Consider the following 22,542-nt stretch of genomic DNA (forward strand, 5'->3'; position numbering starts at 1 on the left):
CTGGGACAAAGGCAGCAAAGGGTACCCTTTTACCTGTGCAAAGAAAGTGTTATAGCAGAGAAATAGGGTTTTGGTCTCAGATGAGATTGAATTTTCCTGGAAATTGTTTAAAACAAACATGAGAAGGCCATCAGGAATACCCTACAACCTTCCTGCAGACCTTCAGCATCTTGAGAGAAATGCAGGTTTCCTTACATCTGTGAAGTTTCATCTCTGAAGCTCAGATAAATTGTTCCAACTCTCTGTTCATGCATTTCAACCCAAATGTCAAAGCAGGGAATCAGAGAAACTTCTGCCTCTCAGACAGAGTTGGATCAATGTACTCCCTCCTCTACATCCTCTACTGAGCCATGACAGCAAGCCAGACACAGTAATCACAGTCAGAAGCAATGCATTCATGCCAATAAATAAATGGTTTTCAGCATTTGTAATGTCCGAGTAGCATATTGTTTTGTATTAGTGAGGTGGTCTACTTGAAAAAGAGGGATGTGTGCTTATTCCTGGTGGACAGATGGCTGTTATAAATCCTTTACTGTTTTTATGTGGTTTTAAAATTGAATTGATTTTAAAAGTAAAGAAAAAAAAAAGAAGGTACTTTGCCTTTCCGTACTTTTTAACTGTTTTTCTGTATCTTCCCAATTAGCTGGTCTAATTTTAACAGATTATTAGGGGACCTGTCAAAAATAATCTGTGTGCTGGGTGGTTCTTAATGATAGTGCCTATCAGTTCTAAAAGGATGTTGCTAATGTGAGCAATTTGTCCCCTTTCAGTTGATTTCATAGGTGGATTTGACTCTTACGGCTATCAAGGTCCACAGAAGACATCTCATTTACAGCTACAGCCCATGTATATGTAAGTACTTAACTTCTAGGATATTGGGCAGAGTGGCAGCCTGATATTAAAGGTTCATTAAGCTGAAAGATGGCATGACTTAAAAATTCACAATAGGCAGAAGCCTTTTTTGATGGACTGAATTCAAGCTACACTTAAGCAGCAACATTACTCTTGTGTTGAATTATAATGATTTCATAGGGCAAGATATCATGTGTCACAGTTGTTCAAACAGCATCCAGCTCTCACCTGATTTTTCCCTATTTTCATTCAAGCAGGTTTCACTCAGAGACAGTGACAATTCAGTGCATAAAAAACACTGTCCAGATATGACAAGTCTTGGTTGCGAAAAAGTGGATTTTTATTAAGTTTTATCAAAAGTTCGTAAACTTGCTAATTTAGTGGATGCATTTAGCATTTGTCTTACCAGAGCATCTGTTCACCAAGCCACCTCTGTACCTCATTTCCAGTTTCCACGTTTAAAAATGCCAAAGCAAACAACATACGGCTTTTAAAATTAGTTTGAATAGAAGACAGTATTTTACCTAACCAGTGTAACTGATTAGGTAAAATGTCAACTGTGACATTTTAGTGACAACTCCATCTTAGAGTGCAGTCTGATATTTTTGGGAATTAAATGGGGAATCAAATCTCAGCTCATACACACAACTGGAGTATATTCACACTAGAGCTGACATACAACCATAGACCAGTCCAGGAATAATCGTTCTCCAAATATTTCTTGTACTGATGCCAACTGAAATTCAGAACAGTCCTGACTGCCCAGATAAATCTTACCTCACTGCTGCAGGCTTTTGGAATATTTTTTATTTGCCATCAATGGCCTGCACACTAAAAGCACAGCACCAAACAGCTCATAAAGAGGCAACATTTACTTTTTTCCTTTGTTTCTCTTCTGAACATCTTTTTTGAGGAGAAGAACTAAATTCAAGCACACAATAGCCATCCCAACACACAATTCCATTCACCTTCAAATGCAATTTCATTTCTTCTGATTAGTGGAAGCAAGTCTGCTGATAGATTAGTGTATTTTTGCACGGAGCTCGCACTTACTCCTTTATCAGTGGTACAATCTGTTCTGTGGTAGTGTTTAGAACTGGGCCCTTCAGGAGTTTTGCTAGGAGCTTTTTAATAATCTCAAATTACAATAGTGCATATCTCCAATGTCGTCTTAACTTCAGCTTCCCATCTGTCTGTGCTCAAGTACAGGTTTTTCACCTGCACTTTTGGCACAGTACTATGCATTTAGAAAACGTTATTTCCTTTGTGGTATTATATGAGGTACATAGGTACTTAGAACAATGCTAATCCTATCTCTTTCTCAGTATACCTTGTCATCAACATATGGAGCCCTTTAGCTATTATCCCATTCTCTTTATGCTCTCGGTGTTTCCTCTAGAACTGCAGATTGCATTTACTGTGCATCATCACACTGACTGGAAAGAAAGCTAGATCTGTGGGGGGAAAAAAAAAGAAGGCAATATTTTTAATCTTGTAGCTGAGATGAAGAGATAGATGATTAATCCATGTAAACAGTGTTCTGTCTTATTTCAATGCTTCATTCTCACTGGAGTAGAGGTGATTTTGTTGTCTTAACTGAGAGACAGAAATCAGAATGTGAGTTGACATTTTGTCCAATCAACCCACAAAAGTATTGCTATGTCCCAGCCACAGTCAAACAAAGACACTTCATGTTTCCCTCTGACTGTATAGTATTTGACAGATTTCTCTAGGGTTGCTACAATCTGTCCTTAAGAAGCTTTTACAGCATTTAGTAATACCTTTCTTTATTTACAGCTGCGGCACACCAGGAACACATGCATATGTATTCACACTGCAGTTCCTCTGTAAATGTAGGCAGTCCATTAGGTAGCGGAGTGACAAATTCGAATGTCAAGTTAATCAAGTCAAGGTTTGATCTGCTTGTAGCACTATTTACAGCAATATTATGTATTAGAAATCAAAACATGCTGATATGGTAACAGCAGGCCATACTTGATATTTTAAAGCTTTATTGGTTGGGAGGAAAGGTTTGGTTCCCTGCGGAGCTTGCTCGCCAAAGATCATCAATGTAAGCCTTCACAGTATTCAAGAAAAGAAAAAAACAGAACAAACAGGGCTTTATGTTATTCTCTGGCTAGTATCACCTCCAGTTTACAATGCTCAGCACCTCCGGAGTATGTGTAATAGACAAGAATTATTCAATTTAGGAGGAGAGGAGAGGAGAGGAGAGGAGAGGAGAGGAGAGGAGAGGAGAGGAGAGGAGAGGAGAGGAGAGGAGAGGAGAGGAGAGGAGAGGAGAGGAGAGGAGAGGAGAGGAGAGGAGAGGAGAGGAGAGGAGAGGAGAGGAGAGGAGAGGAGAGGAGAGGAGAGGAGAGGAGAGGAGAGGAGAGGAGAGGAGAGGAGAGGAGAGGAGAGGAGAGGAGAGGAGAGGAGAGGAGAGGAGAGGAGAGGAGAGGAGAGGAGAGGAGAGGAGAGGAGAGGAGAGGAGAGGAGAGGAGAGGAGAGGAGAGGAGAGGAGAGGAGAGGACTTTCTGCTTTACAGAGTCCATTGCCATGCTCTTACCACTATAATCATGTCCCTCCAGGATACAACTATACCCATTTATGTTCATATATCTGTATTGAAATAACTATTTCCACAACTTTATAAATTGCTACAAAATGTCTTTGAATCCGTAGGCAGCAGAAGATACATTAAGCATCATTCCATCTATTAAGCATGAATATACAAGCATTCCATATATTAAGCATCAATTCCTGAAAAAGATCAAGAAAATACAGAGATCGCTTGTTGCCGCCACTGCGTCCTCTCCTATTCAGACTCACACTGGGCACATCTCATATGGAGCTCTGGATTTATGAGAGAAATTGGAGACAGTTGCCTTTAAATCATCTGATTGCTAACTGTATGCAGAGGCACAACAGCAATTCATTCTCCATGCTGTGGTGTGCTGGGCATGATGCAAAAGGGAAGGAGAACATATGGCCTCCTCTTTGAAGAGCTCACCAAAACAATATCAGCTTCTAATAGTTGTTCAGATTCTTTCAAAATACAAATTCCAACATGTAGTTCAGTAATAGAGAACACAAAAGCCCTTATATATTTACCAGATCGATTCATATACAGAATTCATATACAAATCTTAAAGACACACAGAATTTTGTGTTAGGCCTCAGTCATTATCCACGTACTGCTTGCTGATGTGAGTTGATTTAGTGAATTGCAATGACAGAAGTCCATCAACAGAAACTTTTATTTCTTTGGAAGTCAGACGGTTTTGCATCCAAGCGATTTAAATCAATTTTAACTCCTTTATACATGCACTATTTAATTATTATCCTGAAGGAATACTGGATTTAGTAATTGCTAACTGTTAAGACATACTGTTTTGTAACCAGTTTCCTCCTGTGTGCTAAAGTTAGTACTTCATTTTGTTAATGTGGAGGTTATATTGAACCTACACCAACTTACACATGCAAATAATTATACTGATTTATTCAGGCTTCTCATATTTACATTTCTATTGTGTCAGGACTATTTTATCTGAAGATTTATTACTTTTTATTTGTGATATCAATCAAGCTCTACTTTTAAGAACATTCTAATTCAGCTTAAACACACAGAGTTGCTTTGTGTGGTGTTTCATCAGTTATGCAAAAGTACTCTAAATGAACAGGATACCTAAGGAGAATAAAAATCTTGGTTTCTGAAAAAGAAATATTATGTCTGGGTAGTTAACTGAAGTTACTATCTCTGGTTGTTGCTACCTTTAATATTCTAGAATTATTAGATTCAGGCTCACTTCGGTGTTTTTTTCTCTATGCTTTAGGCTTTGAATTCCAGACACAGTTTTCTTATCACCTTTTCCAATTTCATATTTCATTTAAGTCAGTTTACTTTTTGAAGTGAAAATTATACTCAATTTAAAAATATGTTTTAGATAAAACACTGGTGTTTTGGGGAAGAATTCTTATGGTGACATTTATCTACCTGTTATAAATGGGATTTTTTTATTATTTAAGTGCCAACAGTGTGCTCTATGCTGTACAAGCCAAGAAGCCTAGACAATCCCTTCAAAACGAATACGCTTTTTGAACAGAACGGGACAGAACCGATGCTCATGTACCTCCTTGCAGTGTGGCCACAGCTGATGTACTCAAAAGCAGCTTCCTGGCATTCTGTGCCGGAGATGCCAGTGCTCATTTCCAGACCATGGGAGAAGGACACAATAAGATGGCGGAAATCAATTGTCAAGACAAAATTCTCCTCTTGGGAGGTGACCAAGGAAGGTGACTAAACACTCCCTGACACTGATTCTGCTGCACATGAAAAAACACAGTCGTAGTTGTGGAACGAGACTGCACTGCATGATCACTGTTCTAAAAACAGTAGGAAGGAGGGAGGGGAGAGAGATCTTTCTTTATGTTCTTCACAGTAAACTTGTTTGCTCGAGAAAAGAAGAAGTGAAGCAAAAAAAAAAAAAGCATGCATGTCTGATGCTGATGCCTAATGCACTGGAGAAATTGCTCAAAAGCAGTGCAGCCCTGAAGTGAAGCATGTTTTCCTCCTATTGTGAAGCCCAAGAATATTTGCAGTATCTATACTCCTGTGTGCTCACATGCACAAATAGGCATTTGTCTAGATAATTGCACATACTGAAAGTGCTACCTACTTCACCATTCACTTAAAATATAAATGAAACGCAAAAAAAGACAGTAAAACCAGCAACTTGAGTATAACCGCCACAACACTCAGCAAATTCATGCAGTACAAATCTTCTGTGTAATTATCTCCTCATGTTTTGGGATTCAGACACATTTAAATAAACTACCACCTAAGCTCTCACTATCAACAAACAACATCTTGTCCATTTTAGACTGAAAGCTTTAGTTACAAAACATGGGTTTGGGACAACACTGCTAAGGTGTCCAGACTGTGGCACTTGCACAGGCTCTCTGCTTTGTGAGTGAGCCGTGGGCAGCTTTTCCCTGCACCTGTAATTCAGCCCTTCTGTCCTCATACAGGGACACTACATGGTTTTACAAAGACAGCTACATATCTGATGGATTATATAAGACAGATCATATTCCAGTTGACCCTTGGATATACAGTTAAGATTATAATTAAATATAACTCCTGCCTAGGATTGTTTAGAAAACCTGTGCTGACTTCTCTGAAAATGTTCCAGAGAGACCCAAGCAGTTACTTGAGCAAACACTTTGTCTTTCTGTCCTCTTCATCCCGTGTGCATCTGAACTGTTACTGGTTTGTGGATGACACTTGCTTGCAAAAGGGCACCAGAGCAGCAGGGCAGGGATCATACAATTATATCATGGATTATAAGCATTGTCCTTTCTCTGTCTTTCTTCTAGGTCAAAGTAAACATGGGGACTACTCAAGGTGGGCTGGAAGACCTGTCAAAAAATCTGTTTCAGGATGGCCTCCTGGTTCTTCAAAGAGAAAAGAAATCAAATTTTTGTGCTAAAAATAATATATAAAAGCTGATTGAACAGTGAGACAGAAAACAACAGAGACCTTCAGCCTCTCTTTCTAACAGGTACTAAAGGAGATGTCCCAGACCCCCTTCTTGGACCTCCTGCTTCCCAGCACCAAAGGGACAGAGCAGAAGCATTGGTGCCACCTTTTGTCCCTTTCTTTCTCCGGCCACCGCCAGCATGGTTCATCTGGATTAACACATGAACCCAGCCCACTCAGTGCTTTGGGAGCCTCCTCCACACTCCGGGCCGCATTGAGTCTCCTTAGTCAACACAACACTGAAATACCAGGATGACCTTGCAGCAGAAGTCAATAGACAGCGCATTGTTTGCCCTGAAGGCTGTACAGTTCATACTTGCCTTAACCCAACTGCGTTGCACATTAGAGAAACTACGTGCAAGCTTTCTGAAGTTAACATGCTGCTGTTAATTCTGAACAATTTCTAAGTCAGTGGTTTTCTTCTGTTTGGTTTTGCTTTGTTTTCATGTCAGGGAATAAGGCTCTGTTGCTCCATGGCTCCAGAGCAACCAAGTAGAAAACTGCCAGCTGTCTGATAAGTGCTTTACTTTTGGGGCTCCACAGTGGTCAAGAAACAGTTTATAATGATTAGAAAGAAAAATAAATAAATAAATAAATGAGACCTTTTAGGGGTCAGGGTGGGGAAAGGGGTAACAGAAACTAATAATTGAACCTACTGGAAATAAGCAGCAGAATCAGTGCTTCTTAATCCCGCTGGTTTTATTTATCGCACTGTAGGTGCTTTTATAGCTATCTCTAAACATCTTTTACTAACTACAGAGACATCTGCAGATTTCTATCAACAAATGCCAACTGAATATGTACTAGCTACGTTTACTCTTTTATATCTGATTTCAACTAAAAATTCTCTGTAAGTGAGCTTTTTTTTTCTAAGTGCACCATAAGGGATCCACATCTTTTATTTTTCGATTTTGGTTGGAGAGGGCGGGGAGGGACTAGTTGAGTTGAAGACATACTGAAGACCTTTTTGTGGTATATTTGAGGGATCTGTTGTGTGTTAGAACGTGTATTTTATCTTCCTGTATTATTGTGGCTGAAAAAACCCCCTGTGCTGTTACGTAGTTGGCAACAAGATGCCTTTGGGAATTTTGCTAGTAGGTCAATGTGTATATGAAATACTCTGAACTCCTAGGAACATATGTTTTATTCTACATCTGATCTGTATTTTCAAGAACGTAGATGGCTTTCACTAGGAAAACCCAATATTTTGCTCAGGTTTTTCAGAAACTTGGATTGTCATTGTTTCTTTGCTCAGACCTTGCACAGACAAACGCACGCACCTACCACACCTGAGGTGACCACGTAGCTTTTGAGGGCAAGAGGGAAGGTCAGCACTTGGAAAGGCTCAAGGTACCCCTGAGCAACTCCCTTTTCCCTGCTGGCCAAGCCCTTGCTCCAAAGGCCTGTGCACTCACACCACATACCCATCCCTGTACAAGCCAGTGCCCTTTGCTGTGTCTGCATGGATGTACAGTGTCACAAGCAGCAACTCTGGACAATGACAGAGGAACAGGCATTCACCAGTGAAAACAAGATCCAGGACATGTTCAGGAGCTATACTTACATCAATTCAGTGAGATTTATATAGATATAGATATATATATATGTAAGTGTGTGAATGTGTGTGTATGTCTATATATATAAAATACACAGGACTAACTATTGTTGGGAGCTGCATCACCCAGGAAGATTCTGATGCAGTGGACCAAGGGCTCCTGTCTCAGATACTGCTGGGAATTTCAGGCATGAAACAGGCACTTTCCCTAGGCCTGATCCTGTAAAGCATTCATTGCTGATTTGGATCTCAAATTTAAATTTTCATACTTGGGTACCTGAAAATCTGAGTTCCTACTGGATGGAGCTGCTTTTCACCCCCCTGAAAACCCCATGCGACTTCTAAGTGCCAGGCTGAAATTTCCCATAACTGGAAAAATTTTAAAAGTTTCTACTTTTATGTAGTATTAAATATAACAGATGTATAGCATTAAACACAATGAAGACGTTTAAATGGGATGAAAATGTCATAACAGGTTATTTTATCTTTCCCTTTATACCAGTTAATCGAAATGATATTTCTATAAAAATCATTTTTTAACGTGAAAAGAAACCAGTTTAGGCACCTAAGCAGCAATCCAATTTTCAGAAGATAATTTTTCATACCTTTCAGTGATTTCCCATGGAACAGCGGCTACTGGTAGTTAGCAATTTTAGAAGTCAGACAATTTAATGAAGTGTCTACATGTAGCTTATAGGCCTGATTTTAATTTAGAAAATTTTGGCCTTAATTTCTCTGTGTCTTAGTCTTCCCATCTATAATACGGGAATAATATGTGCCTCACAGGCTTTTTGTGAGGTCTGAATTGTTAATGTTTGTAAAATGCTTAGGAAATAGGAAGCACATCTAACTACTACAGATTGCAATATAAATGTGTATTCATATATTACATATAGAGTAGATACACACAGTCACATACACACAGTATACATATATATATACACATACATACCTATATGAAGTTGGTTTTCATAACCCTGCTTAAGTTGCAGTTAGAGAACCACCATTTAAAAAATTAGGACTGTTGACTACTCAACTAAATGATTAGTGGACAGATCTCTTCTGGAAGCAGTTTAGAGCACAGTAATGTGAGACTATCTGGATGGCATTTTTGATTTGTACAGCTGTATCCTCCTCAAAATCCAGTAAAGAATGTTATTTTTCTAGGCTGGGCTTTTGTTATAAACTAAAATATTCAGAAGGCAAGAGATACAATCCAAATGTGTCTTTTTTTTTCTTTTCTTTTTGACATTTGTTAATTCTGAATGTATTTTTAACTGAAGTGATTTTTTTGACTTACTAGTGTAATTTGCATTTTAAAAAAATAAATGGAAAAAATATAGGTTTCCAAGCTATTCATGGCCCCCTGCTGCTATTCAGAATTTACAGGAAACTCAGAATTACTATTCCCAGCTGAGCAACAATGCAGGATAAATAATCCTATTACATTTACATGATGACAATCCCGATCTGTGCAGTGCATGGATGTGACAGCACTGAATAGAAATTGCCGGGTCATGACACCATTTTAACGCTGTCATATGTACCAGGTATTTTCATTACCACTGACACTAAAAGGTTTCTTTTACAAGACTGACTGCAACAGACTCTTTACTTAGAAAACAGGGCTGGTTTTGCCCACTCATCAGGAATTTTAAGCCTGTGATAAGTATAGAGTTGCCAACAGTGTTAAGTATTGCAAAAGTAATCCTTGTTAAGAAGGAGCTATGTAACATGGATATTTGCTCTGCATTCATATTCTTTTATATGCTGTTTATTGTCCCTACACTGAAATGATGAAATCCTGTCTTAGGCAAAATGTTTATAGAGATCACATATATTGACAGTTTGCCTGAGGTCATTAAATAAAGGTGGAGCAGAATTATGCACATTTTGAGATACTCGGTCATGCTCTCTTAGGATGATTCCTTAGGAAGAGAGTTCTTTCATTAGGATTTTTTAGGTCTTCATAATCATGCAAGTGATACTTTTCAGTCAGGTAGGAGAAATGGTTTGTGCTCCACTTGCTTAATTTAAGTCCTGTTTACAATACTCCACTGCTGTACAGCATTTTGACATAGTCTGGCACAGTTACGTATTGATCCCTGGATGTCTCCAGATAGGAATGGCTATTAACTCAGCGTCTGAAGGCTTTGGTCACTTGCATGATTACCTTCCATTTGAGCACATTGATAGTAGCCAAAGCAAAACTCCATACACCACGAATCACTCCAGCTTGTAATATTTTCATTTCCTGTCCTCTGTTTTATTTTTAAATGCAAACACTAAGAGGAGGAGGAGTTTTCTCACAAAGATGGAAAGCCCCATGAATAGTCTATGTGTATGTATTGCTTGCTGACTGTCTACTAATGAGTAGCTGAGATGAAATTGATGGACTTCTTGAGTTTGTTTTCTAGCTGTTCTGAATCTGGCTTCTTCCCAGTACATGTGGATTGACAGCAAACACTAAAGGTAAGCCAGGTTTTATTGAAGAACCAATGCACAGCAATGCTGCAGACAACACCGTGTCCACTGCTCCTTGGAGAAAGATGAAGACAGTTGTTATGCTAATTGGTCTTCTTCAAGCTATGTGCAATATTAAATGCAATCACCATGCATAAAAGAAACTGCCCTTTATCCTGCAATTACTCATTCACACACACAAGTGGCACAGCACAGAATCATTCAGTAAAAGAGATTTTCTTCCTGTAGTCACCAATATGCTTCATCTCCTGACATGGCTTGGAGAAATCAGCTCTGTTTGATTTCATGTCCTGACAAATTCCTCTGTTCAGATCTTCACCAAGAGAATCAATTGCAGCAAGTTAGATTTGAGACCTTGGCATAGCTGAGTGGTTAAGGAAGATATTGCACCAAATGTGAAGTTTTAAGAAGCATCATATATACATTTGTTGCACATCTCTCTTCACCTGTACAAAAGAAGGGTCTTTTAAAATGCACTTTTCCTTTATATCTCAAAAACCAATTGAGTCAGATTACGTCTTTTACAAGTGTCTTCCAAATCCTGCCAAGATCACAAAAGAGATTTTTAAATAAAAAATCCAATAAAAACACCACCTTTTCTGCTCTCTGTCGAGTAGACAGCTTAGCTCTTGGGACTTCAAAATGCCTTGAGATTATTATTTTGGATAGATAAGTGCACTGTGAAACCTGAGAATTAAAAAAAAATAATGTTTGTGTTCATGTCTGATTCAAAATTAAATCTATACAAAAGCTATATTTCTGCATCCACCAGTGGGAAAGGGTCTTTACTGCCATCTGGCACCTTATCACTTTCCCAGCTTTGCCTTTGTCCTGCTGGGAAATAGGTTATGGGGAGCTTAAGGTGAAGAAGCATCTTCATATTCAGCATGTGCTCTTCAACAGTCTCCAGTTCTGCCACACAGAATGGTGTTTCGTACCTAGTTAATTTCTTTCTCTCTCTTTCACCATCTTCTTGTCCCATTGTCACTGTCTCTCTTCCTGAACACAACCCCAAATACCCTCCCAAAATTACATACTTTGTCACATACATTGTTTCCAACTCACATAAAGGTGGTGATGGCTGTCATGGAGGACAGTGTCACTGAGGATGCGTGCAAAACAACAAGAGGAAGCACAAGGGTTACGTACATCCTCTAAAGATCCCAGACAGAGAGACATTTAAGAGAAAGGTAAAGGATGGCAGCACTACAGAAGCCATGAGACATAGCAAGGCCTGGTAGGAATCATTTTCACATGTGCAATTACATTTGCTAAAGCTATAGATCACTGAGTACACAGAAATTCATGAATACCCAGAGCCACAAAAGGCACAGGTGAATTAGAAGAAAATTCATAAAAAATGTCTGTGAACACATTTACTGGATCAGATTCACGTTTCATTTTCTTCAAAATTGTCTCAGGAGTGTGTTTTTTCCCCTTGCAAACATTCAGATAGTTGGTGTCTATGCACGCAGGTGAATATTTTGTTCCTAGAAGAGCATGTAAGTATGTGCAATTGCTTTAATTTACATGGGGTTCTCAGTATTGATGCATCTGTGTGCATTTGTGCTAAATGTTGGCTCAGTTCACTCAGTCACACATACACACACCTGTTATGTGACTATATTTATGGTGGAGATACATAACCACACACAGTTTCTCTCCTTTCCTGCTTTTTCCTATCCCTCCTCTCAAGACATTCAAAGTCCCAAGTGCCTATTTTCTAGAAAGGCATTTGATACACAAAAATTATTATTTCTGATAATTACTGGATGTACAAGCACTGTGCAATCCATGAACAGAGTAAGACAGTCCTTTCTGCAAAGAGTTTATGTGATAAATAAAGTAAGCTAATGAGAATATTTCAATTAAAGAAAAAAAAAGAAAAATATGGTCTCACATTCTCACACTGCTGTTAAATTTTAGTTAATCAAAGAAGTGGATGACAAAAAAAATTCAGAAAAAGGAAAGGAGCAGGGAAACAAGAACTTGGAGTACAGTTAAAAGGTGATATGGTTATTTACAGCATTACATATAAGAATTAAGTAAAAGCATCAGCCAATTATATGTTATTAGGGTATCCAATTAATCTACAATAGCTCCATATAGATATATTATATCCTATCTTATATTTTAAAGGCATTTAAAGCAGTAGCTATGGAAGAAGAACAACATCAAAGGGACTGCATATTGATGTAATCACAAAAGGTTGATGGATTGATTCAATTAATCAGTGACTCATTTCTAAGAGTTCTGCAGGGATTTATTTACCAAATACTTTCATTGTTTATTTTGCTCTCTGGAGGGTTTGTATATTGTCATTTTTCTTCATCATTCTTCTTGTTTCACTCCTCAATTTCTGATAAATGTTTTCATGCTGATACGTGGCATGTTAGGCATGTAAATTGTCCACATTTACTGATTTAAAGCAGTACACTCCAAACTTTCAGTAGCTGAGAACTTTTGTTTATTTCCCTCAGGTCCTGAGAAACACTAGCCATCTATAATTAATATAAAGATGTGTTTTCCATTTAATCTTTGCTTTCAGTGTCTGCTCAACATGACAAAGATGTAAGTTCTTGTCTAGCATAACCTGCTTAAACTTTAGACAGAAACTTACTATGAAAAACATTTTGAACACTGTTGATGCTAAATAGATTAACTGTTCTTCCTTCTTTGGTTTTTCCTTATATTTTGTAGTTAAAATCCAGGAAAATAATGCAAGAATGTTTTAAGAAGGTCAGCAGTTTCACCATGTTTTCTGTAGGTTTAGACAAGTTTTTACAAGGGCAAGTAGTGATAGGACAAGGGGGAATGGCTTTAAAACTCAAAGAGGGCAGTTTAGATAAGATATTGGGAAGAAATGCTTTCCTTTGAGGGTGGTGAGGCACTGGAACAAGTTGTCTGGAGAAGTGATGGATTCCTTATTCCTGGAAGTGTTCAAGACCAGGTTGGATGTTGAGTGAATTGACACATACAGGTAACCAAAGGCAACCATCAAACCACAGCCAAAATGCAAAGAGTGCATTTATTTCATTACCTTGCTAACAACACTGGGCAGCAGAGACACACAGGGACACAGGCTCCATCCTGCTTAGTTCATCCCAGCAGGTAGCTGCAGTCTGGTCTGGTGGAAGGTCTCCCTATCCATGGCAGGGGTTTTGGAACTAGATGATCTTTAAGGTCCCTTGCAACTTAAACCATTCCATGATTCTATGATTTTCTATTTTAATACTGTCACAGTGTGTTCTTCAAAGTCACTACAAAGAAATGGCCAAATTAGGTCCAGTCACAGATTACAAAATGGCAAACACTGGGCACAACAGAGATCTGTGAAAGATGAAGTACTGAAACCAAAAGGAAACCATTCTTTGAAAGTGCTGGGTCTCATTTGGGCAAATATTTTTATTTTAAACTATCAGGAACACTGAACCTCTAAATAACTTTTTTTTAATAAACAGATTCATTGCATACATACATGCAGCATGGGTGTGATTTTCAGGCATCTTCAGCAGTGGTCAAATTCTTACTTCACTTTTAGGTGGTTAGTAGTGACTTCTCAGGAAAAGTAAAAGATCACAGACCCAGTGACAAGAGCTCTGGCAGCCTGCATCATGTGACAGCCTTCCCTAGTGGATTTAGAAAACTCCACCCTACCTATTAAACCTATTATAACAGAAAGATGGAGACAGCTCTCAGTGATACCCAGTGACACACACTGAAACACAGGAGGCTCCCTCTGAATATCAGGAAACACTTTTGTACTGTCAGTCACCGAACACTGGCACAGATTGCCCAGGGAGGTTATGGGGTCTACATCCTTGGAGACAGTCAAACCTTGACTGGACATGGTCCTGGGCAGCATTCTGTAGGTGGCCCTGCATGAGTAGTGTTGTTGGACTCAATGATTACCAGATGCACCTTCCAGCCCCAACCATTCTCTGATTCTGTGATTCGCCTCTCATTCAAGCTACATTTTTTTTCCCTACTGGGAATACTCCTATCTCAAGAGAATGCAGAATTCTTTCTTGTTGGTCCAAGGGAGTCTCAGAGTTAGCCTTTGGAATGAAAATAAGAGGTCTGCGTAATGAGAGAGAAAAAAGGCCCATCAGTTTCTAAAATGTATTGGTTATTATTTTTCCCTTATTTGAATCTCCTATAGTTGGCTGCCTGGATGAAATCCCAGCTCCATTAAGGCCAGTGGGAATCTTGCTGTTTGTTTCAAGGAGATTTCAAGATCTCATACTTTGCAATTAAGATGCCTGAATATTTGCTTTGCTTGAAAAAAAACCCCACAGCCATTATCGTCAATAATTTTTAAATGCTCTACAAAAATTGATATTTTTTTTCCTTTTTCACGCTCAGCATTTGCGAAATACATGGTTTGGTGATATAAAAATTTTATCTGTACTCCTCTGTGCTGACCCATATAACTTGCTCATTGCCACATTTGTGCCAGTAAAATCTTTCTATCATTCCCACTCCTCTGTGTATTTCATTTCATGTGAATGAATACCACCCAGGGGATTAACACCCTGGAAGACTTTCTGCAAAACATGAGTATTAAGGAGAAATCAAAAGACATTTGCATAGCTATTTGGGCCCTGTGATAGTAGGAGTCTGCTACATAACCTCTTTTCCCTTTGTAAATACATGTTAAATATTAGTTGTAACCCAGAATTCTCGGTGTAAGCATTTCACATCCTTCTAGCTTCTTGCTCAATTGCACAGAGCTCTTCCGACTTGATAAGATTTCCACTGAGCAAACTAATTCAGCAGCAGGGAAATTTTTGCACATAAACAGAAAGATAAAGAACCACCTCAAAAGACAGGCTAATAATATCCAGTACTTCTGGAAATCCAATACTTTTGCCAAAGGCATTTCTCAGTCTGGAGTTTCTCCTGTGCAACAATGCTTCTAGTTCATTAATTTACAGCCTGAAATGTAGCTCCTGACAAAACTCTGTCTGGGTGAGACTCCGACCCTGACAGTCACTGATGTGTACAACCCATATTCTGCTCTGTGAAAGGATGTAGATGAGAAACTAGCACTGCTCCTTCAGGCCTGTTCCCTTCAGCTTGTCCTTCTCACACCTGAACACTTAACACTGTTGCCCCCTGAGAGTCTCAGTTCTCATGGGCACATTGATTTATTGAACTGAACCACTGGTGAGCGCCAATTAAAATAAAGTAGGGTCTTCTACATCCCTAGTGGAAAAGCATCCAATGTGCCAGTGGTGCTGTGTCACCTGAGCAGGGACAGATCTAGGCACAAATGGAGTAGAGAATCCTCCAATCAGGGGAAACCAGGAAGGGCAGCAACATCTACGTCCCTGCTCCCAGCTTCTGCCAGAACCCCAAACACTCCCACTCCCCATGCTGGCTCCACCACCAGTAGCACCCAGAGCTGACCAATGGTACCATCCAAGAGGTCACATCCTCCTGGCACCAGCAAGTAAAACAAGTCTGCATCTGAAGGAATCACTTCCAAAGTCTCTGTTTTAACTCAGATCATGTCTTTCTTGTAAGAGAAGTCAGACTTTTGACTGGCTACAGCTTTTTACATTTGAGGTGGCAAAGCCTCGCTTCACTTCGCTTTGCACTTACTAAAGAGCAAGTTCAATTAGAGGAGGTAGTTTTGGCAAGCAGGGACAACACTCCAATTTTTTTGCATTAGGAAAATTGTTGTTTCAGGTATACTTCTGAAAAATAAACTATATGTGAAAAAGATAATCCACTGTTTGAACCTGAACATATTCAAGCCTCCTTTATGGATGTAAAGACATCCTGAGTCACACGCATGCTTATTTAGTGTCATTACTTTTATTAATGTTTATTGATGTAAATACTTACTTTACTTATAATTTTAAAATTCCTTGTATCAGTGGGGAACCTTTTACATCTAAAAGTACATATTACATTTAGAAAAATCAAAGGAAATAGCAGGGAAAATTGACATGAAAGTATTCTACAACATCCACATACTGTTAAGTTAACCATCAGGATCAATCTCAAAAACTGTCCTCAAGCTCAGGCCTATAAACCACTTACACTACAAAAAAAGCTCCTCAGTCCTGCAAGTCATACAGCTATGACCAGAAGCTCTGTTGATCTCAGGTTGTTAAAGTCTACTTAAACGGCTGAATGGTTCCTGTCTGAGATCATCTCCCTTTGCTGTCATTTGCACTCCTAAGGGCCCCAGGTTTGTGAAAAGGAAGTTCATCATTCAATTTTTGTCCCTGAATTATCTTCTTTTCATCTGTATAGTCCAGAACAGAACCTAAAGAGACCAGGCAAATTCCTAGAAGGACCTGCAGGCATGTATAACAAAGGGACTTTCCAAGGAAATACTGATGGTGAAGGGCCCCTCAGGCTGGGCCTTCTCAAACATTATGGAGCTGCTTGCAGTTGCAAAGAACTGGACTCAGCAGCCCAAGCCATTCCTTCAGCCACTTCATTGATGTCTGTGAGGAGAGCTACCCTCAAATCAGACTGGTTTCACTGAAAGTCAGCAGATCTAAAACTCTTCTTGGGTATTTAGCTTCTTGGGCCTTTTTGAATGTTCCACTAATGTTTTGGGGTTTTTTTTCAAATTCCTCTGAAGCGGAACAAAAGGACCTTTGAAAATCAGTCTCTTGTGATTAGACCCTGTGGACAGGTGGACTTTGCTCGTCAGGCTAGGTTAATTCAGCCATTTGATTCAGCCCTTGAGTCTCAGGTCTCCACATGTTTTGCACTCTGCTAATTTCCCTGTGTTTTTGCACAGCTTTTATGAACAGAGAAATAGAAACTTCGTCCACATCTGCCCTGATACTGTTTGAGTTCCTGATATAACAGATGCATGTCAGTAATAACAAAAATAGCTGACTTGTGACAGCCCACGCTCTGTGACAGTTTGTACAATAATTTTTTACCCTCAAACTCCATCACTTCAGAATCCCTTCCTCTCCCATCTGTCCTAAACAAGTGGGAGAGGCTTTTTGCTAGAAATGTACTTTTTTAAGTACCTCTCTGGAGGAGAGCATAACAACTCTGCCTTAAGAAAAATGCTGTTAGCCCTTCCCATGTGTCAGAATGGAAGCTGCTACTAATTATAACTAAGATCCTGTCAGTTATGTGAATTCACTGGCAATTCTCATAAGATCCTGAAGAAAGTGAGTAAACACATTAACAGGAATGTGCCAGCAGCAAGTCACCACAATTCCCTTCCCAGCTCTCTAAAACCTACTGCGGGCTTACAGCAGCAGCAGCAGCTTTGTGCTGCAGCCCACGGAACACCTGGGGCCAGTGCAGGCAGCCTGACCCAGGCTAGCAGCTGTCTCCAGACAGCCACATCCATAGAATGTGAGCAGTGCAATAGCTGGCAATCTTCTTGGCAGATCCAGAGTATACTGGAGATTTGGACAACAGTGAGGGAAATCTGTCACTCAGGCTCCTTTAGGTGAGGAGATAAGGGGGAAGAAAACCCCTTAAGTAAAAAAGGGTGTGCATTAAAATATGGCACCAGCCTCCCTGGAGGTTTGTGTATACTGGGTTATGCCATGTTCTTTGTTGAATCCAAAAGGACAGAAATCTTTCTGCTGAGACACAAGACACAGTTAATATTTCCATAGAGCTAAGCCTTCCCTAGGGACCATTCCTGCAAGCCTGGGCACACAGGACATGTGTGCAAACCAGAAAAGACTGCTTCTCATGAAATAATAACCATCTTTGCTACTGGGACCCGCTTGTACCTCTCTGGAAGTGTAAATAGGCCTTCATGGGAGCGACAGTGTAAAACACACCCATCTGAAGACTCCTGCACTTGCTAAAGAACAAAAAGGCGGCTTAGGAAAAACAAGAACCTGATCCAATTCTCAGCAGGAGAGCACGTTAAGTACCTTCCTTCTTCAGAGCTTTTCATTATTATTCATAAATAACAACAGGTGCAGTAGCTGATTTATTTTTTTCCAAAATACATAGCAATGCCTTTTTGGAGAGGGTTTGAAAGACGGGGTATTTCAAGCCAAATGCAACCGTGCGACCACACTGCTGGGTGACAGAGCACAGCAGCTCCCTTACCATTGCCGGGGTTTGATACAATTCACATTCCCCTCACAGAGGGCAAGAGAAGAGGAGGAGAGGGAGAAGAGTAGCAGAGATTAACAGACATTGAAGAATGCAGTATATTCAGTAAAACCTTAATGAGATAATCCCATGGTAACCATCAGGCTTTGGCTTTTGTGCACAGCTATCTGCAGAAATGCTACCAGCATAAGGTTGGTTTGCTGCTGACACTTTCTGTTAGAGAGGGGAAAATCTGTGAGGAGGTCTGGATCACCCACAGGCTTGGCAATGGGACCTAAATCTAGGGGCATGGGGTGTGCATAGTACATGTACTCTGGTGGCCTGGAGAAGATGGTTGCAAGGTATCTGGTAGTATGGACAGCAGCTGTAGTGTGGTACAGGGAGGTAAAACGGAAGATAGGGAGCCTAAACTGCTTTACTACAATAGGATTTTTTTTCTTTCTCAAAGAAGACCTGACAGCTTTTGCAGAGTCAAAATTTAAATAAGCAACTTGAGAATGCTTCAACCTTTTTTTACTGCATATACAGTATTTTTTTTTCCCAAGTAGCAGGTACCATTAAATATCAGGTACCAAGTAATTTAATAGTTATCTGAGTGAAAAGTCCAGAGTCTTTTCTCTCTTTTTTTTCATTTTGAACAGCCTAACTTCACCTTAACTTCCATCCAGATTAGTGTCAGGCTTTGGTCTTAACTGCTCTGAATAGAATGGAAATCAACAGTGTTGCATAGGAACAAATTACTAACCCATGCAATGACAGGCTCAGAACAAAGGTCTTCTTCCAATTTCCCTTGTCTGTGACAGCTGACAATGCTGTCCTACTGCACTGGCTTCTGGAATGACTGATCTAGGATCAGATTAGCTTGAAAGAAGTGCAACAGGATTTCCAATTAGTGAAAACTTTAAAAACTTTCTTTTGCTAGGAATTCAGGCTTGGCACACGCTGATAGTGACCAAGAAGCATTACTTAAGGGCTGCTTACAATTCTTCTCTTGAAAAAGTGGTGTCACAGATATGTAATGTCTGGCATTGCTGCAATACAACTGCATTCTGTCACATGAGATCTGCAGATTCCAGCCCTCACATTGCTGTAGATGAACCCCAGTGCTACATACTAGGTGGGGAGTTAGAGAGTCTTAATGCAGCACCTGGGAGTATGGGGCATTCTCTCCCTGAGGATTTTGCAGTCTTTGCACATCCATGATGGGTTTGCAGGTCTGAGTCACACCAGTGAGTCATGCTGCCAGCTAGCAGTGAAGTATCAGAGTCAGTACAGCACTTAGCTTCCAGGCCATCTATGCCTGTCCCCACTGCTTGATCCCTGTGTTTGGCTGAGAGCAGAGGATATTTCTAGCCACCAGCTTGGTAGCCCCTGTTACCTGTTCTTTTTGGTCAGTAGAGAAGTGCCCTAGATAGAACCAGCATCTTACAGGGACCTTTGAAAACCTGAAGAGGAAAATGTTTAATATTTATGAGGCCAGCCTGAAATAGCTTCTGAAATGAAATAAAATTTAAAGAGGAGACATTTTCTCTAAAAAAGACAGAAAAAATCAGGGAACTATTTACTGGCTTTGGGACTCAGTACAAAGAAATGAAATGGCAGCACAGCTTAAAACTGCTTCATGTGCTGGCTGAGTCTGGGCTCTGTTGTTGGATTTGCTCAGCTGGCAAAGCTGACATGACAGTTCCACATTCATCAGAATTAGGGCCTAATTCTTAAGGCAGATCACATCTCTTGGGCGTTGTCTTTCCAAAGACTGTAAGCTGGTGTAAAAAAATCTGCTACCATGACCCTTGAACTGGAAGTGCATCATTCTTTCATCCCATCATTTGCAATTTTGGTACTTAATTGAAAACAGTGATGCCAGCCCTGAAGTTTCTTGTCAGTGAGAGGCTGTCTCAATGTCAACCTCTGATATGTAAAGGGATTTCAGAAACCAAATGAGAAACAGCCCTGGGCAACCTGCTCAGTGTCCCTTCTCAGCCACAGGTTGGAGTAGCCCATCTCCAGAGGTGCCTTCCTACCTCAGCCATTCTGTGACTCAGGCAAATGTGGCTTCTTGCTGAGCTGCAGCAGCCATCCTTGTTGGCCAGTAAACAGAACTTTTCACACAAGGCAAGCATGTGCCTTACAAACTCAGTGCCTATATACTTCTTTGTTACATAAGATTAAGCATAAAAAATTGAAAAACATACTGTTGCAGAATCACAGCTTGTAGAATACTTAAATCAGCATGCAGCTCAGTATCTATCTTGAATGCATAAATGGCAATGGGAAACAATGCAAGATGTAAGACAGTAAGGTGCCTGGAATAGAGAGTACCTCAAATGCTGCCTGTGAGATTTGGCAGACCTTATCACAGTGAATTGCTAGATCTCGAGCTCCTGTGTAGGATGAATTCTCCTAGACATCCTGAGGAGGTGACTGGCGCTGTTCTACTTCTTTCTTATGAAGGATATCACAAGTTCGTCAACAGCTAAAAAAGGAAGGCAAGTACTAGAAAGGAGACGTGTGCATGGTAGAGGAAGAGCCCTAGAGAGTGAAGGAGTTTTAGATCAGGTGGAGACACAGGCAAGAATATTTCATACCGAGAGAGATCCTGGTCAGTTTTTACAAGATCAAACCACGAGTTAGCTCCCCCACTTCTTACCCAGATGCAGGTGGACACAGCCTTCATTTGAGTCTGTGTGACAATTAAGTTCACTCTTTCCATGGGGAATACAAGCCCAGGCACAGGACATTGCATTTAGGAAGCTTGCTGTGTAGAGTAAATGTCCCATTTTGTGAGTGAATCCATCTCTAGGGTCTCTGACCAGAAGCTCTGTATACATGTTTTCATAGGGAAGATGAAGCTCATGGAAACCACAGGATCTGAATCAGGATAAGTATGCTAGGAATTAATATGGTTAAGCCAGAGGGGAGACACCTCAGCAGATACTGTAAAAGTCCCCTAATTTTTAAGTTTGGATTTTCTCCCACACCTCTATCATGGTGTGTTCTGCACATTCTTATGTACTGTCCTAGGTTAAACAAGGCTGTGAGCTGTGTTGCTTGTTTTCTTGCAGAGGTAGATGGCTTGATGGGAATCACCTTCCACACATAACAGAGCCTGCGTGGTCAACAGCTCCCGTACTCATACAGATACACGCGGGTCTCAAGCATCTGTAATTTCAGACAGAGAGGAGCCCCTCCTTTGGCTCAGAAACACCCAGCCCGGGGTGTTCAGTTATCTCACTGGAGTGGCACTGTTTTTTTAATCCTCTTTTGGAAGGAATTTTGAATACTGGCACTTTTATCACAAGTAGTATTTCTACTTTTTTTCCCCTCTGTTCACTCAGCTGTTTTATTTCACCCTGGTTGAGATTTTGGGAAGGAAAACACAGTCTTTTCACAGGGGTTACAGCTTTGCATTTTCTGCTTGCCTGTGAAGATGAAATGTTTGACTCCAGAAGTGTGTTTTAGCAGCTTAATAAAACAAAGAGGTAGCACTCTTGACCACCTTGAACAGTATAGGAATCTGCTGGCGGAGTTGTGTGCCCTTCACCCAGCCCCAGGGACAGTGAGCAGAGCCAGTGGCTCTACCCCTGTTGGTCTGTGTGTGCCTGCACATAAACCAAACACTAATTCTTGGAAATTTTTCAAATATGCCCTGTGGTTCATTGTGTGAAGTGAGGTCTTTATTGCTGCTTTAGCTCATTAACATCGCCTTTGTGTCACCCAGTCCAGAGATCATCAGTGCATTGTCTATTGGAGCTGCCTCAAACATATTTTTGTAATAATAATCAGGCTAAGGATATCCTCTAGATCAGTTATCCATTGCTCCTGGGCTCTCTAAAGTACATCATCTGTTAGTATAAGGGCCTCTGCTTCTGCCTCTAGCAGTTTTCATAATGGAAGTATCCATTAATTCACTAATGCAGATCAAGTTATTCAAATGCTTCAGATGCTGTTATACACATATTATTGCCATATAAAAAAAAAAATTTAAAAGATACAAATCATCAGCATATCCTAACCATGTCTTGTCTTTCATGCACATTTGAAA

General features: G+C 40.1%; 1 protein-coding gene across 3 annotated transcripts in view; it reads left to right on the top strand.

Annotated features, from left to right (window-relative positions):
- Nucleotides 1-14,911, top strand: part of NKAIN2 (sodium/potassium transporting ATPase interacting 2) — a 542,224-nt gene extending 527,313 nt beyond the window's left edge. For 2 of the 3 annotated variants that reach the window (XR_007202130.1, XR_007202131.1), the window contains exons 6-8: nucleotides 771-852; nucleotides 4,879-5,145; nucleotides 6,229-14,911. Coding sequence is in view for 1 of the 3 variants with exons in the window: in XM_048296515.1 (XP_048152472.1) it covers nucleotides 771-852; nucleotides 6,229-6,238 (92 nt within the window). In the remaining 2 variants the exon portion in view is untranslated. The remainder of the gene's footprint in view (nucleotides 1-770; nucleotides 853-4,878; nucleotides 5,146-6,228) is intronic. The other variant, XM_048296515.1, reaches the window with a different exon arrangement.
- The last annotated feature ends 7,631 nt before the right edge of the window (nucleotides 14,912-22,542 follow it).

This window comes from Corvus hawaiiensis, chromosome 3, assembly GCF_020740725.1.
Source record: "Corvus hawaiiensis isolate bCorHaw1 chromosome 3, bCorHaw1.pri.cur, whole genome shotgun sequence".
In the NCBI taxonomy this organism is placed as follows: Eukaryota; Metazoa; Chordata; class Aves; order Passeriformes; family Corvidae; genus Corvus; species Corvus hawaiiensis.